At 50.1% G+C, this 26,229-nt stretch overlaps 1 protein-coding gene across 12 annotated transcripts; it reads right to left on the bottom strand.

Moving 5' to 3' along the window:
* Window positions 1-2,564: 2,564 nt before the first annotated feature.
* Window positions 2,565-25,969, bottom strand: HROB (homologous recombination factor with OB-fold). 12 transcript variants are annotated; one of them, XR_011615889.1, is made up of 12 exons: window positions 25,742-25,969; window positions 22,670-22,720; window positions 18,883-20,070; window positions 16,769-16,852; window positions 16,199-16,288; window positions 14,390-14,530; window positions 11,829-11,937; window positions 11,555-11,640; window positions 11,082-11,207; window positions 7,634-7,742; window positions 7,135-7,398; window positions 2,565-3,166 (listed from the first exon to the last, which is right to left on the bottom strand). XR_011615889.1 is itself a non-coding variant. In XM_071083233.1 (11 exons), exons 1-11 carry the CDS (start codon window positions 25,627-25,629, stop codon window positions 3,105-3,107), a joined length of 2,052 nt encoding a protein of 683 aa, XP_070939334.1. In that variant the 5' UTR covers window positions 25,630-25,703; the 3' UTR covers window positions 2,565-3,104. The 12 variants fall into 12 exon arrangements, 5 of the variants coding, with proteins under 5 accessions (XP_070939334.1, XP_011718374.2, XP_024644651.2 ...); XR_011615888.1 differs by lacking the exon at window positions 25,742-25,969 and adding an exon at window positions 25,624-25,703; XR_011615890.1 differs by lacking the exon at window positions 25,742-25,969 and adding an exon at window positions 25,624-25,703 and having other exon boundaries at window positions 16,769-16,849.
* Window positions 25,970-26,229: the final 260 nt, after the last annotated feature.

The following is a 26,229-nucleotide window of genomic DNA, read 5'->3' as shown; positions in this document are numbered from 1 at the left end:
TTAACCTGCCTCCTGTTGCCCATGAGTTGGGAGAGTTTTCCCAACTCTCCTTCCAGAAAGGAAAACAAGGTTGGCAACTTGGTATAATTAGACCTTTTACAACCCACCCATGCCCCTTGTCCACCTCTAGTCTGAAAAGTGGTACAGAGAAGCCACAGCAACGAAGAGTTGCTTGGCAACAAAATTAAGTAGTTTGAGATTATATGCCGAAGTGTAAAATAAATACCTGTGAGTCCATGCTGATATAAATGGATGAATGAATAAATGAGGGAGAACAGGCAAATCTCCCACGCAGAAGAATTCCAAATAAACTGTATAGATCTTCTGCCCCAGGAGGCAGAACATAATTCCCCAATTCTTAAATGTGGGCTGCACACAGAGATTCCTTCCAAAGGGTCCAGTACAGAAAGAAGAAAAAGGAGTAACTTTACAGTGGAGAAACCTGGCAAAGCTTACCTCAGTCAGGTGATCAAAGTCAGCATGAACCCTTGATAAGATGTGGCAAGAATGGCACCTGACCTCTGGTCTTCCTCTCCAAAACCCAGAACCCCAGTCTAATCATGAGGAAACATCAGACAAATCCTGAGAGAGGGGCATCCTACCATATGCCTGCCCGGTACTCCCCAAAACTGTTAATTAAGGTCATTAAAAACAGGGAAGGTCTGAGAAACATCACATCCAAGAGTCAGGATGATTGTGAAATGGGATTCTGAGGGGAAAAGGACATTAGGGGGAAACTGAGTAAATCTGAATAAAGTATGGAGCTTAGTTAATAATGTATCAATAATGATTCATTAACTGTGACAAATGTACCATACTAACATAAGGTGTCAATAATAGGGGAGACCACACCTGTAATCCCAGCCCTTTGGGAGACCAAGGCAGGAGGATCACAGGAGTTTGAGACCAGCTTGGGCAACAACAGTGAGACCTTGTCTCTACGAAAAATTTAAAAATTTGCCAGCCATAGTGGTGCTGCCTGTAGTCCCAGCTACTTGGAAAGTTGAGGCAGGAGGATTGCTTGAGCCCATTAAAGTCGAGGCTGCAGTAAGCTACGACTGTGCCACTGCACTCCAGCCTGGGTGACAGAGAGAAACCCTGTCTCAAAAAAATTGCCAGGCACGGTGGCTCACGCTTATAATCCCAGCACTTTGGGAGGCTGAGGTGGGTGAATCACCTGAAGTCAGGAGTGTCAGACCAGCCTGGCCAACGTGGTAAAACCTCATCTCTACTAAAAATACAAAGATTAGGCTGGGCGCGGTAGCTCACGTCTGTAATCCCAGCACTTTGGGAGGCCAAGGCAGGCGGATCACCTGAGGTCAGGAGTTAAAGCCCAGCCTTGCCAACATGGTGAAACCCTGTCTCTACTAAATATACAAAAATTAGCTGGGCATGGTGGCAGGCGCCTGTAATTCCAGCTACTTGGGAGGCTGAGGCAGGAGAATCGCTTCAACTCAGGAAGCAGAAGTCACAGTGAGCCGAGATCACACCATTGCACTCAGCCTGGGTGACAAGAGTGAAACTCCATCTCAAAAAAAAAAAAAAAAAAAAAAAAAAAAAAATTTTAGCCGGCATGGTGGCATGTTGCCTGTAATCCTAGCTTTGGGATGCTAAGGCAGGAGAATTTTTTTTTTTTTTTTGGAGACGGAGTCTTGCCCTGTCACCCAGCGCCCAGGCTGGAGTGCAGTGGCGTGATCTTGGCTCACTGCAACCTCTGCCTCCCGGGTTCAAGCAATTATCCTGCCTCAGCCTCTTAGTACCTGGGATTACAGGTACGTGCCAGCATGCCCAGCTAATTTTTGTATTTTTAGTAGAGACGGGGTTTCACCATGTTGGCCAGGCTGGTCTCGAACTCCTGACCTTGTGATCTGCCCGCCTTGGCCACCCAAAGTGCTGAGATTACAGGTGTGAGCCACCACACCCAGCTGGCAGGAAAATCCCTTGAACCTGGGAGGTGGAGGTTGCAGTGAGTGGAGATGGCGCCACTGCACTCCAGCCTGGGCAACAGAGTGGGACTCCATCTCAAAAATAAATAAATAGGCCGGGCGCGGTGGCTCAAGCCTGTAATCCCAGCACTTTGGGAGGCCGAGACGGGCGGATCACGAGGTCAGGAGATCGAGACCATCCTGGCTAACACGGTGAAACCCCGTCTCTACTAAAAATACAAAAAACTAGCCGGGCGAGGTGGCGGGCGCCTGTAGTCCCAGCTACTCAGGAGGCTGAGGCAGGAGAATGGCGTAAACCTGGGAGGTGGAGCTTGCAGTGAGCTGAGATCCGGCCACTGCACTCCAACCTGGGCGACAGAGCGAGACTCCGTCTCAAAAAAATAAAAATAAAAAAATAAATAAATAAATAAATAAAATAATAACTAGGAAACTGGGTGTGGGGTATGTGGGAACTCTCTGTACTCTCTTTGCAATAAGTCTATAAATTTGTAAGTCTAAAACTATATAAAAAAGAAAAAAAAAAAGAGATAAACAGTTGCCTGAGCCCTTCTGTGGCCACACAGCACTGGCAGGGCAGGCAGGAAGCAGCAGGGGGTGGAAAGGAAAGGGAGGCAGAAGAAGCAGGAGCTGCTTTATTTCAGAACAAGGTACAATAGGCCACACCTCTGTCCTGCACCTGGGAACCTTGGGCACGGATGAGCAGAGCAACCACAGGTCTGAAGAGACAGAGCAGAGGAAGCCTGAACATGCTCCTCCCCTGTGCAGAAGGGCAGGCCGCCATTGCTGTGGTGTGGCTTCTTTCAGCTCCTCAGCTGTCCAGGGACTAGGGTATGAAGGGACAAGAAAACCAGGCCCAATATCCTCTAAAGTTAAGCTGAGGCAGGAGAGGGACACCCAAGGCGAGGATGACATGCCTTTCCTGTTGGCTGGAGAGCCAGTCTCGGGCCAGATTCTGGGGCCAACAGCAAAGGAAGGCCCAAAGTGAGGGCAGCGCAGAGATGAGGGGGCTCTCAGGGAGAACACCCAGGGTGGGAGCAACCACAGAAGCCCCCCGCTGTGTCCACTCTCCAATCATGCTGGCCTTCTTCTCCCCCTTGGACGTGACCAGACACGCCCAGAGCTGCCTGCTCACGGTGCGTGTCCTGTGTTGGGGCAGTCTCAACTACTGGTCCCACAGAAGAATTCCTCAGGAAGCTCACTCAGGAGTCCATCCAGGTCATCTACAGAGAGGGGAATGATGGGTAGCCTTAGTGACAACATCAGGGTTCCGTATGACTCAGGTCCAAGTTTCTGCCCTTCAGGAGGGCCTGGGCCTGGGCCTGGTTGTATAGCTGGACAGGCAGCTCCTCCAGGCAGTGGTACCCATGCCAATGGGCCTGAGGCTGGCCTGACTTCAATCTTCCCTCTGCTCCCCCTGTACCCATATATGACAAAAGGCAGGGGCATAATCCCTGGGCCATTCTGATGAGGAAGAGAATTCCCCTGGGACTCACTGATTCCTCTCCTTCCATCCAGTCATAGTGCCAAACAGGAAGGCTTCAGAGGTCACCTAGTGCAACCCTCATTGGCTGAGGGAGAAAGAGGGCTGGGAAAAGCCATTAGATGTGTTCAGAGTTGCACAGTTCCTTAATTGGCTTCTCATCTGACAGTGGAAAGTATCACCCCCTTCTTCAAAGTGCCTGTGTTAGACTACAGTTCTCAGATGTGGTACTTATGTCTGAGAACTTGGACACAGCTGACCTCAATAATCCCTAGCAATATTGTTTACTAGCAGCAGCTAATACTGACTGAGTGCTTCCTGTGTGCCTCAATAACCATTCATAGGTAGGGCATCTCCGGGTAGCTCTTGTTATCAACCCCACTTTACCTGAAACAAGTTTTTAAGAGGTAAAACAACTTGCCCAAGGTGAGCATACTCAGGCTCCATCTGACACCAGAGCCACTGCTGCCAACTAGAAAACTCCTGCCTACTGGATGGGATCAGAAAACCCTGGGAGTAACTTAGACGTCTGTAAGCTACACCCAAGAGCCTAGCTCTTCATCTGGCAAGAGCACTCAGTAAATATCACTGCTGGAAGGAAGGACAAAAGTTAGTTTGGGGAGCATTCACAATTTCATTATGGCGACTGGCACTGTACCCAGGGAGGTAGGACTGGAATTTGCTTATAACAAAAAAAGGTCCCCTGCATTAACTACACCGTGATTGTCTAGAGAAACACGGTATGAAATGAAGGGGAATGGCAATCGGCTTGGGCTAGGAAACTAGGAATCAGGGTAAGAATCAAGAATCAGTATTTGGGCTGTGTGCGATGGCTCATGCCTATAATCGCAGCACTTTGGGAGGCTGAGGCAGGCGGATCACAAGGTCAGGAGATTGAGACCAGCCTGGCCAACACGGTGAAACCCCGTCTCTACTAAAAACACAAAAATTAGCCGGGTGTGGTGGCACGTGCCTGTAATCCCAGCTACTATGAGGCTGAGGCAGAAGAATTGCTTGAACCAGGGAGGCAGAGGTTGCAGTGATCTGAGATCGCACCACTGCATTCTAGCCTGGGCGACAGGGCAAGACTCCGTCTCAAAAAAAAAAAAAAAAAAGAATAAGTATTTGTCTTCAGCACTGTTGGGCCACCATTAGTAGCTTCCTGCTCAAAGGTCTGTCCCTACACTGAAGATGTGACACCAGCCCATATATATATATATATATATTTTTTTTTTTTTTTGAGACGGGGTGGCTTTCTGTCGCCCAGGCTGGAGTGCAGTGGTGTGATCTCGGCTCACTGCAAGCTCCGCCTCCCGGGTTCACGCCAGTCTCCTGCCTCAGCCTCCCGAGTAGCTGGGACTACAGGTGCCCACCACCACGCCCAGCTAATTTTTTTTTTTTTTTTTTTTTTTTGAGACAGAGTCTCGCTCTGTCACCCAGGCTGGAGTACAGTGGCCGGATCTCAGCTCACTGCAAGCTCTGTCTCCCAGGTTTATGCCATTCTCCTGCCTCAGCCTCCCGAGTAGCTGGGACTACAGGCGCCCGCCACCTCGCCCGGCTAGTTTTTTTTGTATTTTGTAGTAGAGACGGGGTTTCACGGTGTTAGCCAGGATGGTCTCGATCTCCTGACCTCGTGATCCGCCCGTCTCGGCCTCCCAAAGTGCTGGGATTACAGGCTTGAGCCACCGCGCCCGGCCAGTTTTTTATATTTTTAGTAGAGACAGGGTTTCACTGTGTTAGCCAGGATGGTCTCGATATCCTGACCTCATGATCCACTTGCCTTGGCCTCCCAAAGTGCTGGGATTACAGGCGTGAGCCACTGCATTCAGCCCACCAGCCCTAATATTCTATAGTCAATTCTCTGTGACTACCAGCAACCTTCTGGCATTCTGGTGATGCCTTGGCTTGTCTCACAAAGAAAGAGTGCAGGCTCCCAGGCAATGCAAGATTCTAGGATAAGGGACATACGCTTTTTCACAAGATATAATGGCCTTTGTGGTTCATCCATTGGTATACTGTGAATTAGGTAGTGTGAGAACACCTATCTATAATTGTGGGTGGAAACCTACCCAGGGGCCGGGGCAAGACACTGAAGGGCACAAATTGTTCCAGTATAATAAAGAAAATAGTTACAATAAGAAAAGTTATACTAGAAATAGGACATAGAGATGACTGTATATGGATATTACCAATCATTAGTTTTTAGTACTAATCTCTGCATTATCATTGTAACCGAGAAAAAACCAACCAGAAGTGAGCAGAAGACAAGAGTGAAAGTCCTCTGTCACACCCTGATAAGGGCCGCTTGAGGACACCTTGGTCTAGCAATAGCTCCAGTGCCTGGGAAGGCACCCGTTACTTAGCAGACCTCGGTCTTGTGGTAGCACCAGTGCCTGGGAAGGCACCCGTTACTTAGTAGACCTCGGTCTTGCGGTAGCACCAGTGCCTGGGAAGGCACCTGTTACTTAGCAGACTGGGAAAGGGAGTCTCCCTTTCCTTGGGGGAGTTAGAGAACACTCTGCTCCACCAGCTTTTGTGGGAGGCCTGACATTAGCCAGGCCTGCCCGCAGTCATCCAGAGGCTTAAACTTCTCCTTGTGGTGCTGTGCTTCAGTGGGCACACTCCTTGTCCACTTTATGTTCCGCCTGCAAACCTGGTTCTTCTTTTTTTTTTTTTTTTTTTGAGACGGGAGTCTCGCTCTGTCACCCAGGCTGGAGTGCAGTGGCCGGATCTCAGCTCACTGCAAGTTCCACCTCCCGGGGTTAACGCCATTCTCCTGCCTCAGCCTCCCAAGTAGCTGGGACTACAGGCGCCCGCCACTTCGCCCGGCTAGTTTTTTGTATTTTTTAGTAGAGACGGGGTTTCACCGTGTTAGCCAGGATGGTCTCGATCTCCTGACCTCGTGATCCACCCGTCTCGGCCTCCCAAAGTGCTGGGATTACAGGCTTGAGCCACCGCGCCCGGCCCCTGGTTCTTCTTTTAAGTTCTTGGAAGATAGCAGTAGCGAATCAGTGAAAGTATTAAAGTCTTTAGGCCGGGACCCTACATCTGGCACCCAACTCTTGTCTTCTGGTCACTTCTCACAATGTCTCTTCAGCTCCTGACTCTGTATTGGCTGGTCCTTTTCTTGGTTACAATGATAATGCAGAGATTAGTACTAAAAACTAATGATTGGTAATATCCATATATAATCATCTCTATATCCTATTTCTAGTATAACTTTTCTTATTCTATTTTCTTTATTATACTGGAACAGTTTGTGCCTTCGGTCTCTTGCCTTGGCACCTGGGTAGGTTTCTGCCCACAAATAATCCTGTAAACTTTGGGGCCAGACAGGATTGAATTTTTGGAATTGAAAAGCTAAAGACCAGGCTGGGCGTGGTAGGTCATGCCTCTAATCCCAGTACCCTGGCAGGCAGAGACAGAAGGATCACTTGAGCCCCAGGAGTTCGAGACCAGCCTCGGCAACATGGCAAAACTGTCTCTACAAAAAATTTAAAAATTGCTGGGCATAGTGGCACATGCCTGTAGTCCCAGCTACTTGGGAGGCTAAGATGGGAGGGCTGCTTGAGCCTGCGAGGCTAAGGCTACGGTGAGCCGTGTTCATAACACTACACTCCAGCCTGGGCAACAGAATGAGACCTGTCTCAAAAATTAAAATAAAAATAAAAGAAGCTAAAACTAGATCATGAATGGTGTTAGTTTCACCTGGGTGATGTTGCCTCCTGAGGAAGCAGCTGGCCCAACCACAAGGGGTCTGCATTTGGGCCTCTGGTTTGTAGCCTGGTTCTCCCAAAAACCACGTGGACGTCTGACTCCTCAGCACTCCTCTAAGGTTAGTCAGGATGGGAAATCTGCCTCTGTGGTCCAGTCGTCAGCCCACGGAGGACTCAGAGTGTGGCACAAAGATAGCACCTGTCCATCTGGACAGGGGATGGTGATGTTTCCTCCTTGTGGCTGATGGCACATAACCTGAAAATGGGGGAAACCTGTGGATGACGCTTTGTTTTATGCGGCCCCATCACACTGTTAATGAGTTTGTGGCCTGCAGCCTTGTCAAACAAGACACTCTATCTGATTTCTGTAAAATTATATAAGATCCAAAGATTCATGGAAAGAGGAACAAGATGTAGCCAGGAAGATTCTGGTTCAGCTATTCAACAGGAAATTGAACCTCTCTTGCTCCCAGATGGGCTGACTGCCTTACCTGCTTCTGGGAGTTCTTCCTCAGGGCACGCCTCTGCCTCTAGTTTCTGTGCTGTTCTGAAGACTTCCTCGGGCTTTGCAGCCACATCATGCTGGAAGCTCCCTGAATCCTGGGGACAGAGGATCTGGTTACCAATGCCTGTGACCCTGAAATCCCTTCAGGTGGCATCATCTCTACCCAGACAACCTCAAAGGAACAGTGGGGGGCTCAGGAAAGAAACATGATGGGGCCAGGTGTGGTGGCTCACACCTGTAATCCCAGCACTTTGGGAGGCCAAGGCCAGTGAATCATTTGAGGTCAGGAGTTCGAGACCAGCCTGGCCAACATGGTGAAACCACGCCTCTACTGAAAATACAAAAACAGAGCCGGGCATAGTGGTGCGCGCCTGTAATCCTAGCTACTCGGGAGGCTGAGGCATGAGAATCGCTTGAATCCAGGAGGCAGAGGTTGCAGTGAACCGATATCGTGTCACTGCACTCCAACCTGGGTAACAGAGTGAGACCCTCTCTGCAAAAAGAAAGAAAGAAAGAAATATGATGGAAGAGTATATGACGGAAGAGTATGGCAGGGGCCAGCCACCCAGGCCCATGCTGAAGGGAGGGAACTGAAACACCAAACACCCAAAGCAGCAGATACTAAAACAAAACAAAAGAAAAACCTCTTTTGGCTGATTTTCTTTTCTAGTTCTGTTGGTATCTGATGTTTTAGGGATTCTATATAACTAGAGCAGACAGTGAAGAGGTCATTCAGAAATACATTGAGTTAACCTGAGATTTAAAATTAGCTGTTAACAATCCCCAAAGGAATATATAGCTAATATATGGGCAGGTAAGTAAAACTGATAATTAAGGCCAGGCACGGTGGCTGATACCTGTAATCCCAGCACTTTGGGAGGCCAAGGCAGGAGGATCACTTGAGGTTGGGAGTTTGAGAGTAGCCTGGCCAATATGGTAAAACCCCATCTCTACTAAAAATACAAAAACTAGGCCAGGCGTGGTGGCTCACGCCTGTAATCCCAACACTTTGGGAGGCCAAGGCAGGCGGATCACAAGGTCAGGAGTTCGAGACCAGCCTGACCAACATAGTGAAATCCGTCTCTACTAAAAATACAAAAATTAGCCAGGTGTGGTGGCGTGCACCTGTAATCCCAGCTACTCAGGAGGCTGAGGCAGGAGAATCACTAGAACCCAGGAGGTGAAGTTGCAGTGAGCTGAGAACACACCACTGCATTCCAGCCTGGGTGACAGAGTGAGACTCCATCTCAAAAAACTAAATAAATACTGGTAATTAAATGGTTAGCCATGCTTAGCCCTAGGAAATAGGAGTGGGAAAGGCTGGGATCCATTTTTCGCTTATTCTGTGCTATTTTCATTTATTTCTTCTTTTTTTTTTTTTTTTTTTTTGAGACACGGTCTCGCTCTGTCGCCCAGGCTGGAGTGCAGTGGCACGATCTCGGCTCACTGCAAGCTCCGCCTCCCGAGTTGAGGCCATTCTCCTACCTCAGCCTCCCAAGTAGCTGGGACTACAGGTGCACACCACCATGCCCAGCTAATTTTTTTGTATTTTTAGTAGAGACAGGGTTTCACCATGTTAGCCAGGATGGTCTCGATCTCCTGACCTTGTGATCCACCCACCTCGGTCTCCCAAAGTGTTGAGATTACAGGCATGAGCCACCACGCCCAGCCTATTTTGATTTATTTCAATGAGTATAGATAATTTGAAATTTAAAAGAAAAATAGGCCGAGCACAGTGGCTTATGCCTATAATCCCAGCACTATGGGAGGCCGAGGCAGGCCGATCAACTGAGGTCAGGAGTTCAGGACCAATCTGGCCAATATGGCGAAACTGTCTCTACTAAAAATATAAAAACAATTAGCTAGGCATGGTGGCATGTGCCTGTAGTCCTAGCTGTTTGGGAGGCTGAGCTGGGAGAATCACTTGAATCTGGAAGGCAGAGGTTGCAGTGAGCCAAGGTCACGCCGCTGCACCTTGGCCTGGGTGACAGAGCAAAACTCTGTCTCGGCCGGGCGCGGTGGCTCAAGCCTGTAATCCCAGCACTTTGGGAGGCTGAGGCGGGCGGATCACAAGGTCAGGAGATCAAGACCACAGTGAAACCCCGTCTCTACTAAAAATACAAAAAATTAGCCGGGCGCGGTGGCGGGCGCCTGTAGTCCCAGCTACTCAGGAGGCTGAGGCAGGAGAATGGCGGGAACCCGGGAGGCGGAGCTTGCAGTGAGCGGAGATCGCACCACTGCACTCCAGCCTGGGCAACAGCGTGAGACTCCGTCTCAAAAAAAAAAAACAAAAAAAAAACTCTGTCTCAAAAAAAAAAAAAAGGCCAGGCGCGGTGGCTCAAGCCTGTAATCCCAGCCCTTTGGGAGGCCGAGACGGGTGGATCACGAGGTCGGGAGATCGAGACCATCCTGGCTAACACGGTGAAACCCTGTCTCTACTAAAAAATACAAAAAACTAGCCGGGTGAGTTGGCGGGCGCCTGTAATCCCAGCTACTCGGGAGGCTGAGGCAGGAGAATGGCGTAAACCCGGGAGGCGGAGCTTGCAGTGAGCTGAGATCCGGCCACTGCACTCCAGCCCGGGCGACAGAGCGAGACTCTGTCTCAAAAAAACAAAACAAAAAAAAAAAAAAGAAAAAGAAAAAGAAAGGGTTTGGAAGTGGGGAGATTTAGAGAAAATGGAGGGGCTAAGGGGAAAGATGAGGAAAATGGAAGTGGAAAGTTGGAGCTTAGATGAAAACCTCTAAGGTGACTAGAGGTCATCAAGTCAAATGTACCACAGATGAAGCAACAGCAAGGGAAGCGACAGGACTTGCCCAAGGTCACAGTACACGTTTTCAGTACACAAGATCCCAGGAAGGTGGTGGGGGCGGGGCATGTCAAGCCCAGGCTCTGCACTCTTACCCTGGAGTGCATCTGCCTGGAAGCCCATGCTCACCTCCCATAAATGCCAAATGCTTGTCTCAGTTCCTAAAGAGGATGTCCCCACCAGTGTTCTGTGCAGCTTTCCCCTAACTTAGCAGAGGCAGACGCCAAGAGGGAAGACACAGAGCAGGTGCTGGCTCACCTGACAGGCCACCTGTAGCTCACTGTTCTCCACACTGCCACCTGTAGCAGATCTGACCCTCAGTCATTTACTGCCGCCACCCCCTGGGGGGCCCTCTACTTGGTTAGTTCTCAAGTGACTCCTATCCTCTCAGATGTTCAAGCCTGCCATCAGATGCTCAGGGATCACCAAGAAGCCAGCTGCTCCTATAGGTATTGTTACTGAGCCATCTGCCAGGCGGCCAGATGAGGGATAGGAGATGGTCCTGTCCCCAAAGATACCTTTTCACCTCAGAGCACCTGCTCCCCAGGGTGGAAGAGAGGAAGAAATCAGAAGATCCAGGCAGAAGGAGGGCCCTACCAGTCCCCTGTTCCATCCTGCTCCTCTTACCTTGGGAAAGGGCTGAGATGGCTTGAGGAAGCTCCCATCCCCAGAATCCAGGCTGTAAATATGGACCAGGTTGTTGGGTGTCACGTTGAGGTAGTGATTTCGAAGTGAAGGAGAAAACACTCCAATCTAGAGTCAAGGAAAGGGAAGGTCAGTGTCCTGATGGAGCACTGGGAGCTGCCAGATGGCCACCTGGCTCCCACCTGCTTTTCACTTGGTGTCCTCTGCCTAGCCTTGGTGCCAGAGAACCATTTGCCACACTCTCCCCTCAACACAACCCTCCATCCCCATCCACCTTGAAGAATGGGAGCCAGCTCAAGGGCTGCAGGCCTTCCCTCAGCTCCTCAAGCCAGGGCCTAGCAATGGTTCAGCTACTCCATGCCTGGTGTTGTAGAGGAAGGCAGCCAGACAGGTAAGGAGACAGACACTGGGGGCTCTATCCAGGTGGCAGTGGTGTAGACAGCTGCTCCCCATACCTGCTTCAGCAGCAGCACTGAGCCAGGCTTCAGCTCATTCTGGCGCGTCTCCAGCAGCAACCTGTGCACTGTCCCCTGCATCTCTCCTGCAAATACCACATGGCTCATCAGTCTCGGGGTCAAGGGCAGCACAGCAACTGGTATGGGCCCTGGCTGGGAAGTGGGCTGCTCGCTGCCTCAGTTTTCCTGTCTGCAAAGGGAGAGGGTGATTCCTCCTCATTTCCTGTCCTCAATGGAGCCCACTCATCAGACAATCTAGGACCTAATTCCTTACCTGTGGGGTCTTTGAAAACCACACTGGCGTCCATTGTGCTCCGAGTCAGGGACTTGATCATCACTGCCATATTGGGAACCTTGTTCCTAGGAAGCTGCTTCAGGGCTGCCTGTTTACAAGGAGAGGCATATGCTGAGCCTTCTATGGCCCACCTGTGACTTCCCAGGTCTCCAAGTGTGCCAGGGAAACCGGGGGTAGGAGGGGTCAGAGTATAGTTATAGTGATGATCTTCTTGTGGAGGACAAAGAGGTATCCCCTCTCTCTCTCTGGCAGACCTAGAGCTGGGAGGTCCTTCATTTCTCTCCCCTGCCTCCTTTCTTTTTTGTTTGGGTTTTTTATTTTTATTTATTTTATTTATTTTTAAATTTTTGGGTTTTTTTTCTTTTGAGACAGAGTTTCGCTCTTTTGCCCAGGCTGGAGTGCAGTGGCGCAATCTCGGCTCACTGCAACCTCCGCCTTCTGGTTTCAAGCGATTCTCCTGCCTCAGGCTCCCGAGTAGCTGGGATTACAGGTGCCCGCCACCACGCCCAGCTGATTTTATTTTTAGTAGAGATGGGGTTTCACCATGTTGGCCAGGCTTGTCTTGAACTCCTGACCTCGTGATCCACCCGCCTCGGCCTCCCAAAGTGCTGAGATTACAGGCATGAGCCACTGCACCCGGCCTATTTTTTTATTTTTTTATTTTTTTTATTTTTATTTTTTTTTTTTGAGACGGAGTCTCGCTCTGTCGCCCAGCCCAGGCTGGAGTGCAGTGGCGCGATCTCGGCTCACTGCAAGCTCCGCCTCCCGGGTTCACGCCATTCTCCTGCCTCAGCCTCCCGAGTAGCTGGGACTACAGGCACCCACAACCGCGCCCGGCTAATTTTTTGTATTTTTAGTAGAGACGGGGTTTCACCGTGGTCTCGATCTCCTGACCTTGTGATCCGCCCGCCTCGGCCTCCCAAAGTGCTGGGATTACAGGCGTGAGCCACCGCGCCCGGCCCTATTTTTTTATTTTTGAGATGAAGTCTTGCTCTGTCGCCCAGGCTGGAGTACAGTGGTACGACCTTGGCTCACTGCAACCTCTGCCTCCGGGTTCAAGTGATTCTCCAGCCTCAGCCTCCCGAATAGCTGGAATTACAGGCTTGTGCCACCATGCCTGGCTAATTTTTGTATTTTCAGTAGAGATGGGGTTTCACCATGTTGGCCAGGCTGGTCTCGAACTCCTGACCTCAACTGATCTGCCCGCCTCACCCTCCCAAAGTGCTGGGATTACAGGCATGAGCCACCGCGCCCGGCTTATTTTTTTATTTTTGAGATGGAGTCTCACTCTGTCGCCCAGGCTGGAGTACCGTGGCGCGACCTTGGCTCACTGCAACCTCCGCCTCTGGGTTCAAGCTATTCTCCAGCCTCAGCCTCCCGAGTAGTTGGAATTACAGGCGTGTGCCACCAAGCCTGGCTAATTTTTGTATTTTCAGTAGAGATGGGGTTTCCCCATGTTGGCCAGGCTGGTCTCGAACTCCTGACCTCAAGTAATCCGCCCGCCTCAGCCTCCCAAAGTGCTGGGATTACAGGCGTGACCCAACCCGCCTGGCCTGTTTTTTGGTTTTTTTTTTGAGACGGAGTTTCACTCTTGTTGCCCAGGCTGGAGTGCAATGGTGCATCTTGGCTCACCGCAACCTCTGCCTTCCAGGTTCAAGCAATTCTCCTGCATCAGCCTCCCGAGTAGCTGGGATTACAGGCGTGTGCCAACATGCCCGGCTAATTTTGTATTTTTAGTAGAGACAGAGTTTCTCCAGGTTGGTCAGGCTGGTCTTGAACTCCTGACCTCAGGTGATCCGTCCGCCTTGACCTCCTAAGATTATAGGTGTGAGCCACCATGCCCAGCCTTGGGTTTTTTTTAATGGAGACAAGGTCTCGCTCTATTGCCCAGGCTGGAGTGCAGTGGCATGATCATAGTTCACTGTAGCCTAAACCTCCTAAGATCAAGTAATCCTCTGGCCTCAGCCTCCCTAGTAGCTGGGACTATAAGGCATGCGCCACCACATCCAGCTAATTCATTTTTTTTTTTTTGTATTTTTTTGTAGAGACAGGGTCTTGCTTTGTTGCCCAGCCTGGTTTCGAACTCCTGACCTTTGTGATCCTTCCACCTCGGCCTCCCAAAATGCTGGGATTACAGGTATGAGCCACTGCATCCAGCACTTTCGTTTATATATGTTTACACAGTGTTCCATCATAGCAGTCACAGGCAGGGATATGTTGGCACAAGTACTGGCATGTCTCTGCACAACCCTTAACCACTGGGGAGATTTGAAGGTGGCAGTGTGCTCACCCCACCCCATCCAGGGCCTGGAAGTACAGAAGCATGCCATAACCCACACTCTCCTTCCACCTGGGCCCAATCCTATGGATGACAGTGAAAAGGTAGGTAAGTGGAAGATACAACCAAAGGGACTTTGTGCTGCTGCTCGTATAGGATACGAGGGAGCAAACAGCTCCTTCCTAAGGTGGAGTAGGGCAGTAGGTCAGATAGAGGGATAAAAACGGTCTTTCCTATGGGTCTCAGCACCCAGAATCCTTACCTTGCGCAGCACCATGACAATGCTGCAGGTACAGAGGAAGCAGTTAGGGTCTCTCTCATCCAGGCCTAGCGCAGATTTCATGGTCAGCCAGGGCCCTCGCCCAAAATCCTCCTCCATGGATGCCTGGGAACTAGCAACAATCTGGTACCACAGAGCAGAGGGGGAGCCTGTATGAATAGGTCTACCTTGCTACAGACTGTTGATTGAAACAGGGTGGAAGGGTGAGAGAGGAAAGGCAAATCCCCTCGGAAAAACTGTAGTACAATGGCCACAGTCTCTCCTCTCATTTATCTCCAAGGCCAGAAAATGGCATGTGAAATCTTTTTTTTTTTTTTTTTGAGACAAAGTCTCGCTTTGCCACCCAGGCTGGAGTGCTCACTGCAACCTCTGCCTCCCGGGTTCACGCCATTCTCCGTCCTCAGCCTCCCGAGTAGCTCGGACTACAGGCGCCTGCCACCATGCCTGGCTAATTTTTTGTATTTTTAGTAGAGATGGGATTTCACCATTCACAGGATGGTCTCGATCTCCTGACCTTGTGATCCGCCTGCCTCGGCCTCCCAAAGTGATGGGATTACAGGCATGAGTCACCGCACCCGGCCTCTTTATTTTTTCTTTTTCTTTTTTTTCTGATTGTTTTGGCATTTGAAGCCTGTGAAAATCTTGTTGCATATCACAGCTTTCATTCAGCAGATACTCTTTTTTTTTCCTTTTTAAAATCAGGTCCTATCTGCAAGACTAGGTACGAAAAACAAATTTTTAATAAAATCAGCTCCTGGGCCAGGCACAGTGGCTCACACCTGTTATCCCAGCACTTTGGGAGGCCGAGGCGGGTGGATCACCTGAAAACAAGAGTTCGAGACCAGCCTAGCCAACATGGTGAAACCTCCCCTCTACTAAAAATACAAAAATTGGCTGGGCACAGTGGCTAACACCTGTAATCCCAGCACTTTGGGAGGCTGAGGCGGGCAGATCACGAGGTCAGGAGATGGAGACTATCCTAGCTAACATGGTAAAACCCCGTCTCTACTAAAAATATAAAAGTTAGCCGGGCGCGGTGGCTCAAGCCTGTAATCCCAGCACTTTGGGAGGCCGAGACGGGCGGATCACAAGGCCAGGAGATCGAGACCATCCTGGCTAACACAGTGAAACCCCGTCTCTACTAAAAAAATACAAAAAACTAGCCGGGCGAGGTGGCGGGCGCCTATAGTCCCAGCTACTCGGGAGGCTGAGGCAGGAGAATGACGTAAACCCGGGAGGCGGAGCTTGCAGTGAGCTGAGATCCGGCCACTGTACTCCAGCCCGGGCGACAGAGTGAGACTCCGTCTCAAAAAAAAAAAAAAAAAAAAAAATACAAAAGTTAGCCGAGCATGGTGGCACGCGCCTGTAGTCCCAGCTACTTGGGAGGCTGAGGCAGGAGAATGGCGTGAACCCAGGAGGCGGAGGTTGCAGTGAGCCGAGATCACGCCACTGCACTCCAGCCTGGGCGACAGAGCGAGAATCTGTCTCAAAAAAATTAAAATAACATAAAATAAATAAATAAGTAAATAAAATAAAATATAAAATAAAATAAAATAAAATATAAAATAAAATTAAATTAAATTAAAAAATAAAATAAAATAAAATCAGTTCCTGACTTTAACTTCATTGAAGCAGAAGGCTATCCAAGCTTATTTTTTGTAACAGACTCAAAAAGTCTTAGGGATAGGGATCCACCGCATATATTTATAGGCTTCCAGAGTGGCTTAGCCATTTTGAAACCAGTCATATTTTATTTGGGATGCTTCTAGCTTTAACAATTAACCTTCTTACATTAACACATGCTTCGAATCCAGAGAGTATTTGTTGCTTTGGTTCTGAAACGGACTGGCGGATCTGTGGAGCTACAGCAGAGAAAAAATACTGGGGAGAATTAAAAGCAAAACTGGGTTTGAGGGCAGAGCAGGTCAACCAGAACCCCAAGGAGGAGGGAAGCTGGGTCTCACCCACCAAAAGGAACCCAGCAAAGGCAAGAGAAGGCAGATCCCTCCTAGCTCAGTTGTCAGAAACCTGAGAGGAAGGGCTCCTGAGACACAATCTCATACTACTTATCACAGTCTCCTCCCCTGGGGGAAGCTGGAGCTAGCTGGGCCTTTATTTCTTAGATGGGAAAGAAGGCTGGACCCATGGCACCAGATAATACCTACCTGGCACCAGGACAGGCTTCGCTTAATGCCAGTAAAATTGCTGCCTCCCCCAACTACCTGCCTCAAACGCCTTTTAGTGTGTGACACCAGCAAACAGGCCTAGCAGCATCAGCTCTTGATGTTTAACTCCTGAAACACACGGGGATGCCCCTCACTCTCAAATCACACCCAGAAAGTTAACACTTGCATAAGTTACCTCTGTCTGGAATTTAGCCAGAGCACCATGGGTCGGAGTTTGGGGTGTGGAAACCATGATGTCCTCCAGACTTCTCCCACTCTGCTAAGAGGGGAGAGAAGGAGAAGGTGAGAGCAAGCTCAGCAACTGTTATTTACAAGTACAGCTTTTTGTCTGGATTATATAATGAGTTCAGGAAATGATCAGAGACAATTAACACATATTACATCTCTCCTAACAAAGTCTCAGGAGCCTCTTTGGCAGCTCAAAAAAGATACTTTGGGGATTGGTTTGGAAATGTGAGGAAGCTGGAGCTAGCCCAGGCGCGAAAACCAGGGCTGCCTGAAGGGGGCAGTGACCCAAATAGAGAGGCCTGGCCGGGCGCCCGGTGGCTCATGCCTGTAATCCCAGCACTTTGGGAGGCTGAGGCAGGTGGATCACCTGAGGTCAGGAGTTCGAGACCAGACTGGCCAACATGGAGAAACCCTGTCTCTACCAAAAATACAAAAATTAGCCAGGCGTGGTGGCACATGCCTGTAATTCCAGCTACTCGGGAGGCTGAGGCAGGAGAATCACCTGAAGCCGGGGAGCAGAGGTTGCAGTGAGCCAAGATTATGCCACTGCACTCCAGCCTGGGTGACAGAGCAAGACTCTGTCTCAAAAAGAAAAAGAAAAATTGAGAAGCCTGTGATGAGCAAAGGGGCAGCTTTCCCCAGTCCTAACCCTTTCCTCCAGGAAGATCCAGCCCAGGAGGAACATAGACGGCCTCTTTGGATGTCTGCTAACGTGCTAGGGCAGAGCAAGTAACAGGCAGAAATTGTTTCAAACACCCTTAAAATGGGAGGAAGAGGGCATACCTATCACAACCAGTCCAGATCCTCAGAGTCCAATTATCTGGGATCTGATCCAAGACTAATTTAATCCAAGTCTCACCAGGGCTGTCTCGTTTTCAGCCCCAGCTTCCCCACACCTGCCACAATGAACTGTTCTGTGGATCTGAATGCACCTTGCTCTTCTGCCTCTGTGCCTTTACATATGCTCTTCCCTGCCTTCCCACTGCCAGAACATCCACAGAGCACAGCTCCCGCTCCGCCACACACCTGTTAACCTCCTACTCATCCATCCAAAGCCCACTCAGCAAGCCTAAGGCAGAGCCAGTGTCTCCCCAGCACCCAGGGAATGACCCCTATTCACACTGTGCACTTTGTGCATGTTTGTTTGTTTGCATCTGTTTCTTCCATTTCACTGTAAGCTCTTTAGGACAGGAACTATTTATTTTAATCTCTGTATTCTCAGTTCCAAGCAAATTGTCCAACACATAAGAAGTCCTTAAATGCACGTGATAAATGACGAGTTGATGGGTGCTGACGAGTTGATGGGTGCAGCACACCAACATGGCACAAGTATACATATGTAACAAACCTGCATGTTGTGCACATGTACCCTAGAACTTAAAGTATAATAAAAAAAAAAAATGCACATGAATGACTTCCTGCCCTAGTACACACCTGTAGTCCCAGCTATATGGGAGGCTGAGGCAGGAGAATGGCTTGAGCCCAGTTTACGACCAGCCTGAGCAACATAGCCAGTCTCTAATTCTTAAAAAAAAGGAAAAGAGGGTCAGGCGTGGTGGCTCACGCCTGCAATCCCAGCATTTTGGGAGGCCGAGGCAGGCAGATCACTTGAGGTCAGGAGTTCAAGACCAGCCTGGCCAATATGGTGAAACTCTGTCTCTACTAAAAATACAAAAATTAGCCAGGCATGGTGGTGGGGGCCTGTAGTCCGCTATTCAAGAGGCTGAGGCAGAAGAATCGCTTAAACCCAGGAGGCAGAGGTTTTAGTGAACTGAGATCGCGCCACTGCACTCCAGCCTGGGCGTCGCAGCAAGACTCCATCTCAAAAACAGAAAAAAAAGGAAAAGAAAATTATGATGTCCTCAGAGCCTTAAGCACTTCTTTCACAGTGGATTTTCTAGCATTCAATTCTTCCCTTTTATTTCTCCTATAGCTTTGAAAAGCCTCTCTGCACTTCCTTCCTTCCTTCCCTGCAGGAGGGAAGATATGCTAGGGCTGGACAATGCTGGAACCCTGCTTCTCTCCCTTGCCCCCCAAATCCTAGAAAGTCAGCTCACTCACCTGGTGAGGCAGGATTCCAGCTGGGCCGGGGAAACGGCGAGTTTTGGCTCGGGTGGAGGGATGAGTGGGCTGCTGGGGTGTCCGGCTGGCAGCAGTGACCAGCTGCACCAGGTGGTTGGTGACTATGGGTGCCTGCAGAGCTCCCTGAGGACCCAGGGAGGAATGGGGACCTTTTGGGGTACCAACAGGAGACTCAATGGAAGACAGTGGAGCTTGGGGATGTAAGGGTATCCGAGGAAATAATCCAGAACTAGTCCTTGAGGGAGTAGAACAGCTTGAGTTGGGAGTTCGAGGTCTGTGTAAATGAGCTTTGCCACTTAACCAGGAACTTGGAGACTGGAATGGCTGACAAGGGAAACGATTTTGAGGGCTGCTCTGAATGGTCCCTTTAGCAGCTTGGAGAGGCTGAAGTGCTTGAACAGGGGGGCCTTGTGGACAGATTTTCCAGTGGAGTTGCTGAGTGGGAACTGTTAAGGCAGTTGGAACAGGAAGGTGACCCGCAGCACCAGGTCTCAAGGGGGGTCGTGGAGTCCTACATTGGATGACAGGATCTAGAGACTCATCCTGGGCTGACATGATGCCCGTTGTGTGGGTGGCAGGCACGGGCTCCTTCTGGCAAGATCCACTCAGATCAACTAACCAGGCCTTTTTAACCAATACTGAACCCTCCCGCTGCTGGGCAGGCAGGATTGGTGTGGCCTCACTGCTGACTCCACATTCCAGCTCCATGCCAGGCTCCTCCAACTCCATGCTTGCCAGGACTTTATCAAAGTCGTCTTGTTCAGGCCCCTCAAAGCCACCAACTTGCTGCTGTTGGCTCTCAAAGGTGAGTAGGGGGTGTAGGGCTGAGGATTGAGGTCTTGCTGGCTCTCTGAGCACTTCTGTCACTGTCACTCTTCTCTGATTGCCAATCCAGCTGCTGGAAGTAGAGACAGGCCTTAGGGGAGCTGTTCCTATGCATGATGGACGGCTGTTGGCACTGGGCATGCTGGAGGTAGGGAGGCAGAGGTCCAGGTCTGGCAGGCCCAAAGCCTCTGAGGGAGCAGTGGGGTGTAACGGCAGCAGCCTGGAGGACTGTGCCTGCAGAGTCTCCTGTGGCCTAGAAGAGACAGGTCTCAGACGCCCAGCATTCACAGGCAGTGAGCCAGCAAACCGGTTCTCTGCATCCTCCACAGCAGACAAGAAATCCTACAAGGAAGCAGAGATGGTAGGTCTTGGCATCTGGAAATCAAGAACCCCTCTGCTTTTACTGTTCAGGAACATAGCATGTATGTTTGTGTGTAGACACTTGAAAGAAACCAACGCATGAGGGTCGGGCATGGTGGCTTATGCCTGTAATCCCAGCACTTTGGGAGGCCAAAGTAGGAGGATCACTTGAGGTCAGGAGTTTGAGACCAGCCAGGCCAACATGGCGAAACCTTGTCTCTACTAAAAATAAAAAAATGAGCTGGGCATGGGGGTGCACACCTGTAATTCTAGCTACTCAGGAGGCTGAGGTAGGAGAATCGCTTAAATTTGAGAGGCAGAGGTTGGCAGTGAGCCGAGATCGTGCCACTGCACTCCAGCCTGGGTGACAGAGTAAGACTATCTCAAAAAAAAAAAAGAAAGAAAGAAAGAAAAAGAAAAATAAACCAAAGCATGAAAGGCAATGGTGGTTTCTCTGTCTCTTACCACCTCTGACCTCACCCATGGGCCTACACAAGGCTCTATCAAAAACACTCCAATCTAAGGCTAAGTCTTCAGGTAGCTTCTCTTTCTTCAGTCTTCATGGGTGGGGAGACGGGCAGTTAGAGGAGGACAGCAGGAGAAGCAAATGTTCCAGGGCACCAAGAAGTCAGACAAATCACCCTAGGTCACACAACAACCATCTCAACGAGACCACTTTCTGATGTCTGGCCTGTTATCTAAACAGGGATCTATCCAGCTGGTCATGCTGCCTGTCCTTAGCTCACTCTTCATCCCCAATACGCACTCGTGTGCTCTCTCTCTCTCTCACACACACACACACACACACACACCACAGAGATAGCTACCCTTCAGTAAGCCAGAGAGGCCTTGGAGCCAGCAAAAAAGGCAGAAGTTAAATATAGCTTTTCAGGCAAGTTAAATAAAGTATGGATTCCAGTTGGGAAGCAAGGTGAGATTGACACCTTCAAGAGCAACAGACCTGTTCTGAGGGTGGTTTTGAGTCAGAACTGCTGATTTAACTGACAGGAGGGTCCCCACCACCCTCACCCTCTGCTGCCGCACCGGATTGTCTGGGCTAGAGAAAGGCTTTTTCCTGCTTTGTGCATTATTAAGTGAGTCTCATACTCAGGCAGGACCACCATAGAACTCAACAATAATAATAATGACCAGAACTATAGCAGTAATAAAATCCTGATGACTCTGGAGGTTGATGATCTTTTTTCTCCCAAAGAGCTCACTCTCAGACATGATGTCATCTGCTTTAGGAAGGGGGAAGGGACTGATCTGCCATTTTCAGGGAACAGAAACTTCAGCTGTCAGAGTCCTTTACTAGAGGAAAGTAAATTACTTGCCTAGCAGTCCCATCATCACCTGGTAAGACCCAAGAGGGTCATTTTAACAGTCACCTTTTCAGCCTGTAATCACACATCTCCAAAGCTGAAAGATAAAGACAAGGACACATCTCCTTGACAAAACGGCAGTTGTGAATTATTTGTAAAAACAAAAATCAGGACGGGGTGGCTGGCTCACACCTGTAATCCTAGCACTTTGGGAGGCCTAGGCAGAAGGATCACTTGAGTCAGGAATTCGAGACCAGCCTGGGCAACTTAGTAAGACCCTGTCTCTACAAAAAAAATAAAAATTAGCTGCGCATGGCGGCACACACCTGTAGGCCCAGCTACTGAGGAGGCTGAGGTGGGAGGATCACTTATGCCTGGGAGGTCGAGGTTGCAGTGAGCCGTGATTGTGCCACTGCACTCCAGCCTGGGTGACAGAAAGAAATCTTGTCTCCAAATAAAGAAAGAAGTTCACATACTGGAGGCTGCCATAGGCAGGGAGGTGGAGAGCACCAGGAAGAATAGCTAATGCATGCTGGGCTTATTACCTAGGTGATGCGATGATCTGTGCAGCAAACCACCATGGCACATGTTTACCTATGTAACAAACCTGCACATGTACCCCTGAACTTAAAATAAATGTTGAAGAAAAGAAAAAAAAGAATTATCCCTGGCTGGGTCATTCCCAGAAATTCCGATTTAATTGGTGTGTGGTAGGGCCTAGACAAGGGTAATTCTAATGTGTGAGCTTTGGATCTAGTCGCATCCCCTATTTTGTGATTAGACAGAGGGAAAGGAAGAAATCTGAGACAGAAGAGCATCCCTCATATTGCAGAAAAGAAAACAGAAGACTAGAGAATAAAGTAACTTGCCCTGATTCACATAGCCAATTGCTGACCCCTGGCCTCCTGCTCTCCAGTAACTATGCTGTTACATGGTTCTGGCTCTACATACACTGCCTTTCCCACCACAAATATGTTATCACTGAGGTGAATTAAATCAGCTAGATGACACATCTTCCAGGAAAGAGCCCTTATAAATGAAAGGTATGACAATTAGGCGACTCATCTCTCTGGTTTTTTGTTTCTAAGACACTTAAGTAGGTTGTTTACATTTCTCATCACTTCTCAGCATCTCACAGGCAAAAACATACACATATCAACTAAAAGGAGGCTGGTACAGGCTACTCCAAGATGTTCTGAACCTGAGTGTTTATATTTTAAGACTTTATCTGCCACCTCTGATCACCAACACTTCCCTACCTCATCTTCAAACTCCTCTTCCACAGCAAACAGCTTCTGCAAACTGCACGCCTGAAAAGAAAACAAACCAACTGGGGTTGAGAAATACCATTTGCAAGCACATTCTGTCCTCACTCTGCTTCTTCCCAGCACTAACAATACCATCAGGTATATTGTTTTTTGTTTGTTTTTGCAACGGCTGGGAAAGGACTAACGAATGAGAAGAAACGGCATTTTGTTAAAGACTTAAATGATCTAGGCCGGGCGTGGTGGCTCACGCCTGTAATCCCAGCACTTGGGGAGGCTGAGGCAGGTGGATCTCCTGAGGTCAGGCCTGGCCAACATGAAGAAACCTCGTCTCTACTAAAAATACAAAAGTTAACTGGGCATGGTGGCTCATGCCTGTAATCCCAGCTACTTGGGAGGCTGAGACAGGAGAATTGCTTGAACCCGGGAGGCGGAGCTTGCACTCCAGCCTGGGCAACAGAGTGAGTCTGTATTAAAAAAAAAAAAAAAAGACCTAAGTGTTCTAAAAAACTTACTTAGCTGTGTGTAGTGGCTCATTCCTGCAGTCCCAGCTACTTGGGAGGCTAAGGTGGCTGGATCCCTAGAGTCCAGGAGTTTGAGGCTAGCCTAGGCAACATAGTGAAACCCACTTCTTAGAAAAAGATTAAAACACTTTCTGCCAGGCACGGTGGCTCATGCCTACAATCCCAACAATTTGGGAGGCTAAGGCTGGTGAATCATCTGAGGTCAGGAGTTCGAGACCAGCCTGACTAACATGGTGAAACCCCATCTCGACTAAAAATACAAAATTAGGCCAGGCGTGGTGGCTCACGCCTGTAATCCTAGAACTTTGGGAGGCTGAGGTGGGGGCAGATCACAAGGTCAGAAGTTCGAGACTAGCCTGGCCAACATATTGAAACCCTGTCTCTACTAAAAATACAAAAAATTAGCTGAGCATGGTGGTGGGCACCTGTAATCCCAGCTACTCAGGAGGCTGAGGCAGGAGAATCTCTTGAACTGGGAGGTAGAGGTTGCAGTGAGCCGAGATCACGCCATTGCACTCCAGCATGGGCGACAGGGTGAGACTGTCTCAAAAAAAAAATTAAAAAATTAGCCGGGCCTGGTGGAGCATGCCTATAATCTCAGCTACTTGGGAGGCTGAGGCAGGATAATTGCTTGAACCCGGGAGGTAGAGGTTGCAGTGAGCCAAGATTGTGCCACTGCACTCCAGCCTGGGTGACAGAGACTCTCTTAAAAAAAAAAAAAAATGGCCGGGCGCGGTGGCTCAAGCCTGTAATCCCAGCCCTTTGGGAGGCCGAGACGGGTGGATCACGAGGTCAGGAGATCGAGACCATCCTGGCTAACACAGTGAAACCCCGTCTCTACTAAAAAATACAAAAAAAAATAGCCGGGCAAGGTGGCGGGGGCCTGTAGTCCCAGCTACTCGGGAGGCTCAGGCAGGAGAATGGCGCAAACCCGGGAGGCGGAGCTTGCAGTGAGCTGAGATCCGGCCAGTGCACTCCAGCCTGGGCGACAGCGCAAGACTCCGTCTCAATTAAAAAAAAAAAAAAAAAGATTAAAACACTTTCTTGTAACATAATCCACTCAGAACCATCTACACCAATCCTGGAACTCCTGGGCTCAAGTGATCCTCCCACCGTGGCCTCCAAAGTGCTGGGATTATAGGTATCAGCCACAGGCTGTGCGTTGTGGCTCACTCCTGTAATCCCAGCACTTTGAGAGGCCGAGGCGGGTGCAGCACCTGAGGCCAGGAGTTCAAGAGCAGCCTGGCCAACAAAGTGAAACCTCATCTCTACTAAAAATAGAAATAAATTAGCGGGGGTGGTGGTGCCCGCCTGTAATCCCAGCTTGTTGGGAGTCTGAGGCAGGAGAATTGCTTGAACCTGGGAGGTTGAGGTTGCAGTGAGCGGAGATCGCACCACCGCACTCCAGCCTGGGCTACAGAGTGAGACTCTGTCTCAAAAAAGCAAACAAGCAAACAAACAAAAGTAGGTGTCAGTCGCGGCACCTGGCTTGGGCCTAAGGATTTTGCAATATCCCAAAGGTTTCCCCTGACGAATCTAATGTCAAACATGAGAGAAACTACCATAAATCCAAACACATCCGCAGTGGCATTGTTTCTGGAAATGAAGCCAGTAGTTTCCCTATCTAATCCAAGGCCCAAAAACTAGGGTCCCAGGAGAGTAGGATACCCCAGCCCACGGTTCCTTCTTTCTTTTTTTTTTTTTTTTTGAGACGGAGTCTCGCTCTGTCGCCCAGGCTGGAGTGCAGTGGCGCGATCTCGGCTCACTGCAAGCTCCGCCTCCCGGGTTCACGCCATTCTCCTGCCTCAGCCTCCCGAGTAGCTGGGACTACAGGCGCCCGCCCCTGCGCCCGGCTAATTTTTTCTATTTTTAGTAGAGACGGGGTTTCACCATGGTCTCGATCTCCTGACCTTGTGATCTGCCCACCTCGGCCTCCCAAAGTGCTGGGATTACAGGCGTGAGCCACCACGCCCGGCCGGTTCCTTCTTTCTAGCCAGCAGGGCTGCTGCAGCCAGCTCCAGACGAGTGTCAAACCCAGAGCAGAGGTGGTGCCTAATCCCAGATACCAGAGCCGCAGGAACTACAGCTGGCGATACAGTTCCCAAGACTCTAAGGGTCAGAGAGAAAGGGGTGGAGGGGAGGCGGCGGTTGCAGTGAGCCGAGATCGCGCCACTGGACTCCAGCCTGAGCGGCAGAACGAGACTTCGTCCAAAAAAAAAAGTGGAACGGGTGAGGCGGAGAGGGGAAAGGGATGGACCCAAGCGGTAGTGATGTCTGAGCGCACTGGAAAAGGAGGTTTCCCAGGAGAGTAGGAAGGCAACAGGAGGGAAACTGAGGCCCAGGGGAGAAGAATGCTTTCTCAGGGTCTCCGGCGCGTCCATGACAAGCCCTGCCGAGACCCCAGGTCTCCCGACTCCCCCGAACCTCCATCCAGACCCCGGTCCTGCAGCTCGCCCGGGCGAGGGGCTGGAACCCCACCAGCAGTTCCAGAGGTCAGGGGGGCCCTGCGGCCCGCCTACCCCCAGGCTGGGCGCGGCATTACCATGGCGACGGCGGGTGGGCCTCGGCGGGAAAGTTGGCCCGGCACCCCGAGTCCGGAGAGTCGCCGGGGCCTCGGATACGACCCAGGTGGAAGTCTAGGACTCCGAGGGACAGTGCTCCCAGGGTGGGGTCAGAGGGCAGCGTCTCTGCGATGTAGGGAAAGTCGCCGGAAGACTGGGGGCAGCGCCTCAGACCTCATTCGAAGACGCCGCCACTCGGGCGTCTCCGCCTTCTTAAAGGGGCGGGCATATTTATTCCCCGCCGACACAAAGGTCCTTCTCGCTCTACTCTTCCGCTCTGGTCTTAAAGGGGAAATGGATGGGCTCTCGGTCGCCCCCAAGCGGCTCCTCGGCCCAGTCGGCTGGTTCAGCACTGATTCAGGTGAGATCAGGCCGGGGGAAATCTGGGCCCCATGACGCCTAATCCTGACCCCGCTCCTTTCTTTTCCTTTCTTTTTTTTTTTTTTTTTTTTTTTTGAAACTGAATCTC

This window comes from Macaca nemestrina, chromosome 17, assembly GCF_043159975.1.
Source record: "Macaca nemestrina isolate mMacNem1 chromosome 17, mMacNem.hap1, whole genome shotgun sequence".
Lineage (NCBI taxonomy): Eukaryota > Metazoa > Chordata > Mammalia > Primates > Cercopithecidae > Macaca > Macaca nemestrina.
Note: the sequence above shows the minus strand (reverse complement) of the source record. Positions and strands in the feature narration are given on the sequence as shown.

Bases quoted from the DNA above. Each gene is read 5' to 3' on its own strand.
- HROB (XM_071083233.1), bottom strand. The intron at 20,071-22,669 runs GTAGGGAAGTGT...GCTTCCTTGTAG, and splicing joins AAGAGGAGTTTGAAGATGAG to GATTTCTTGTCTGCTGTGGA. The intron at 11,208-11,554 runs GTATGGGGAGCA...CCTTGACTCTAG, and splicing joins CAGTGCTGCTGCTGAAGCAG to ATTGGAGTGTTTTCTCCTTC.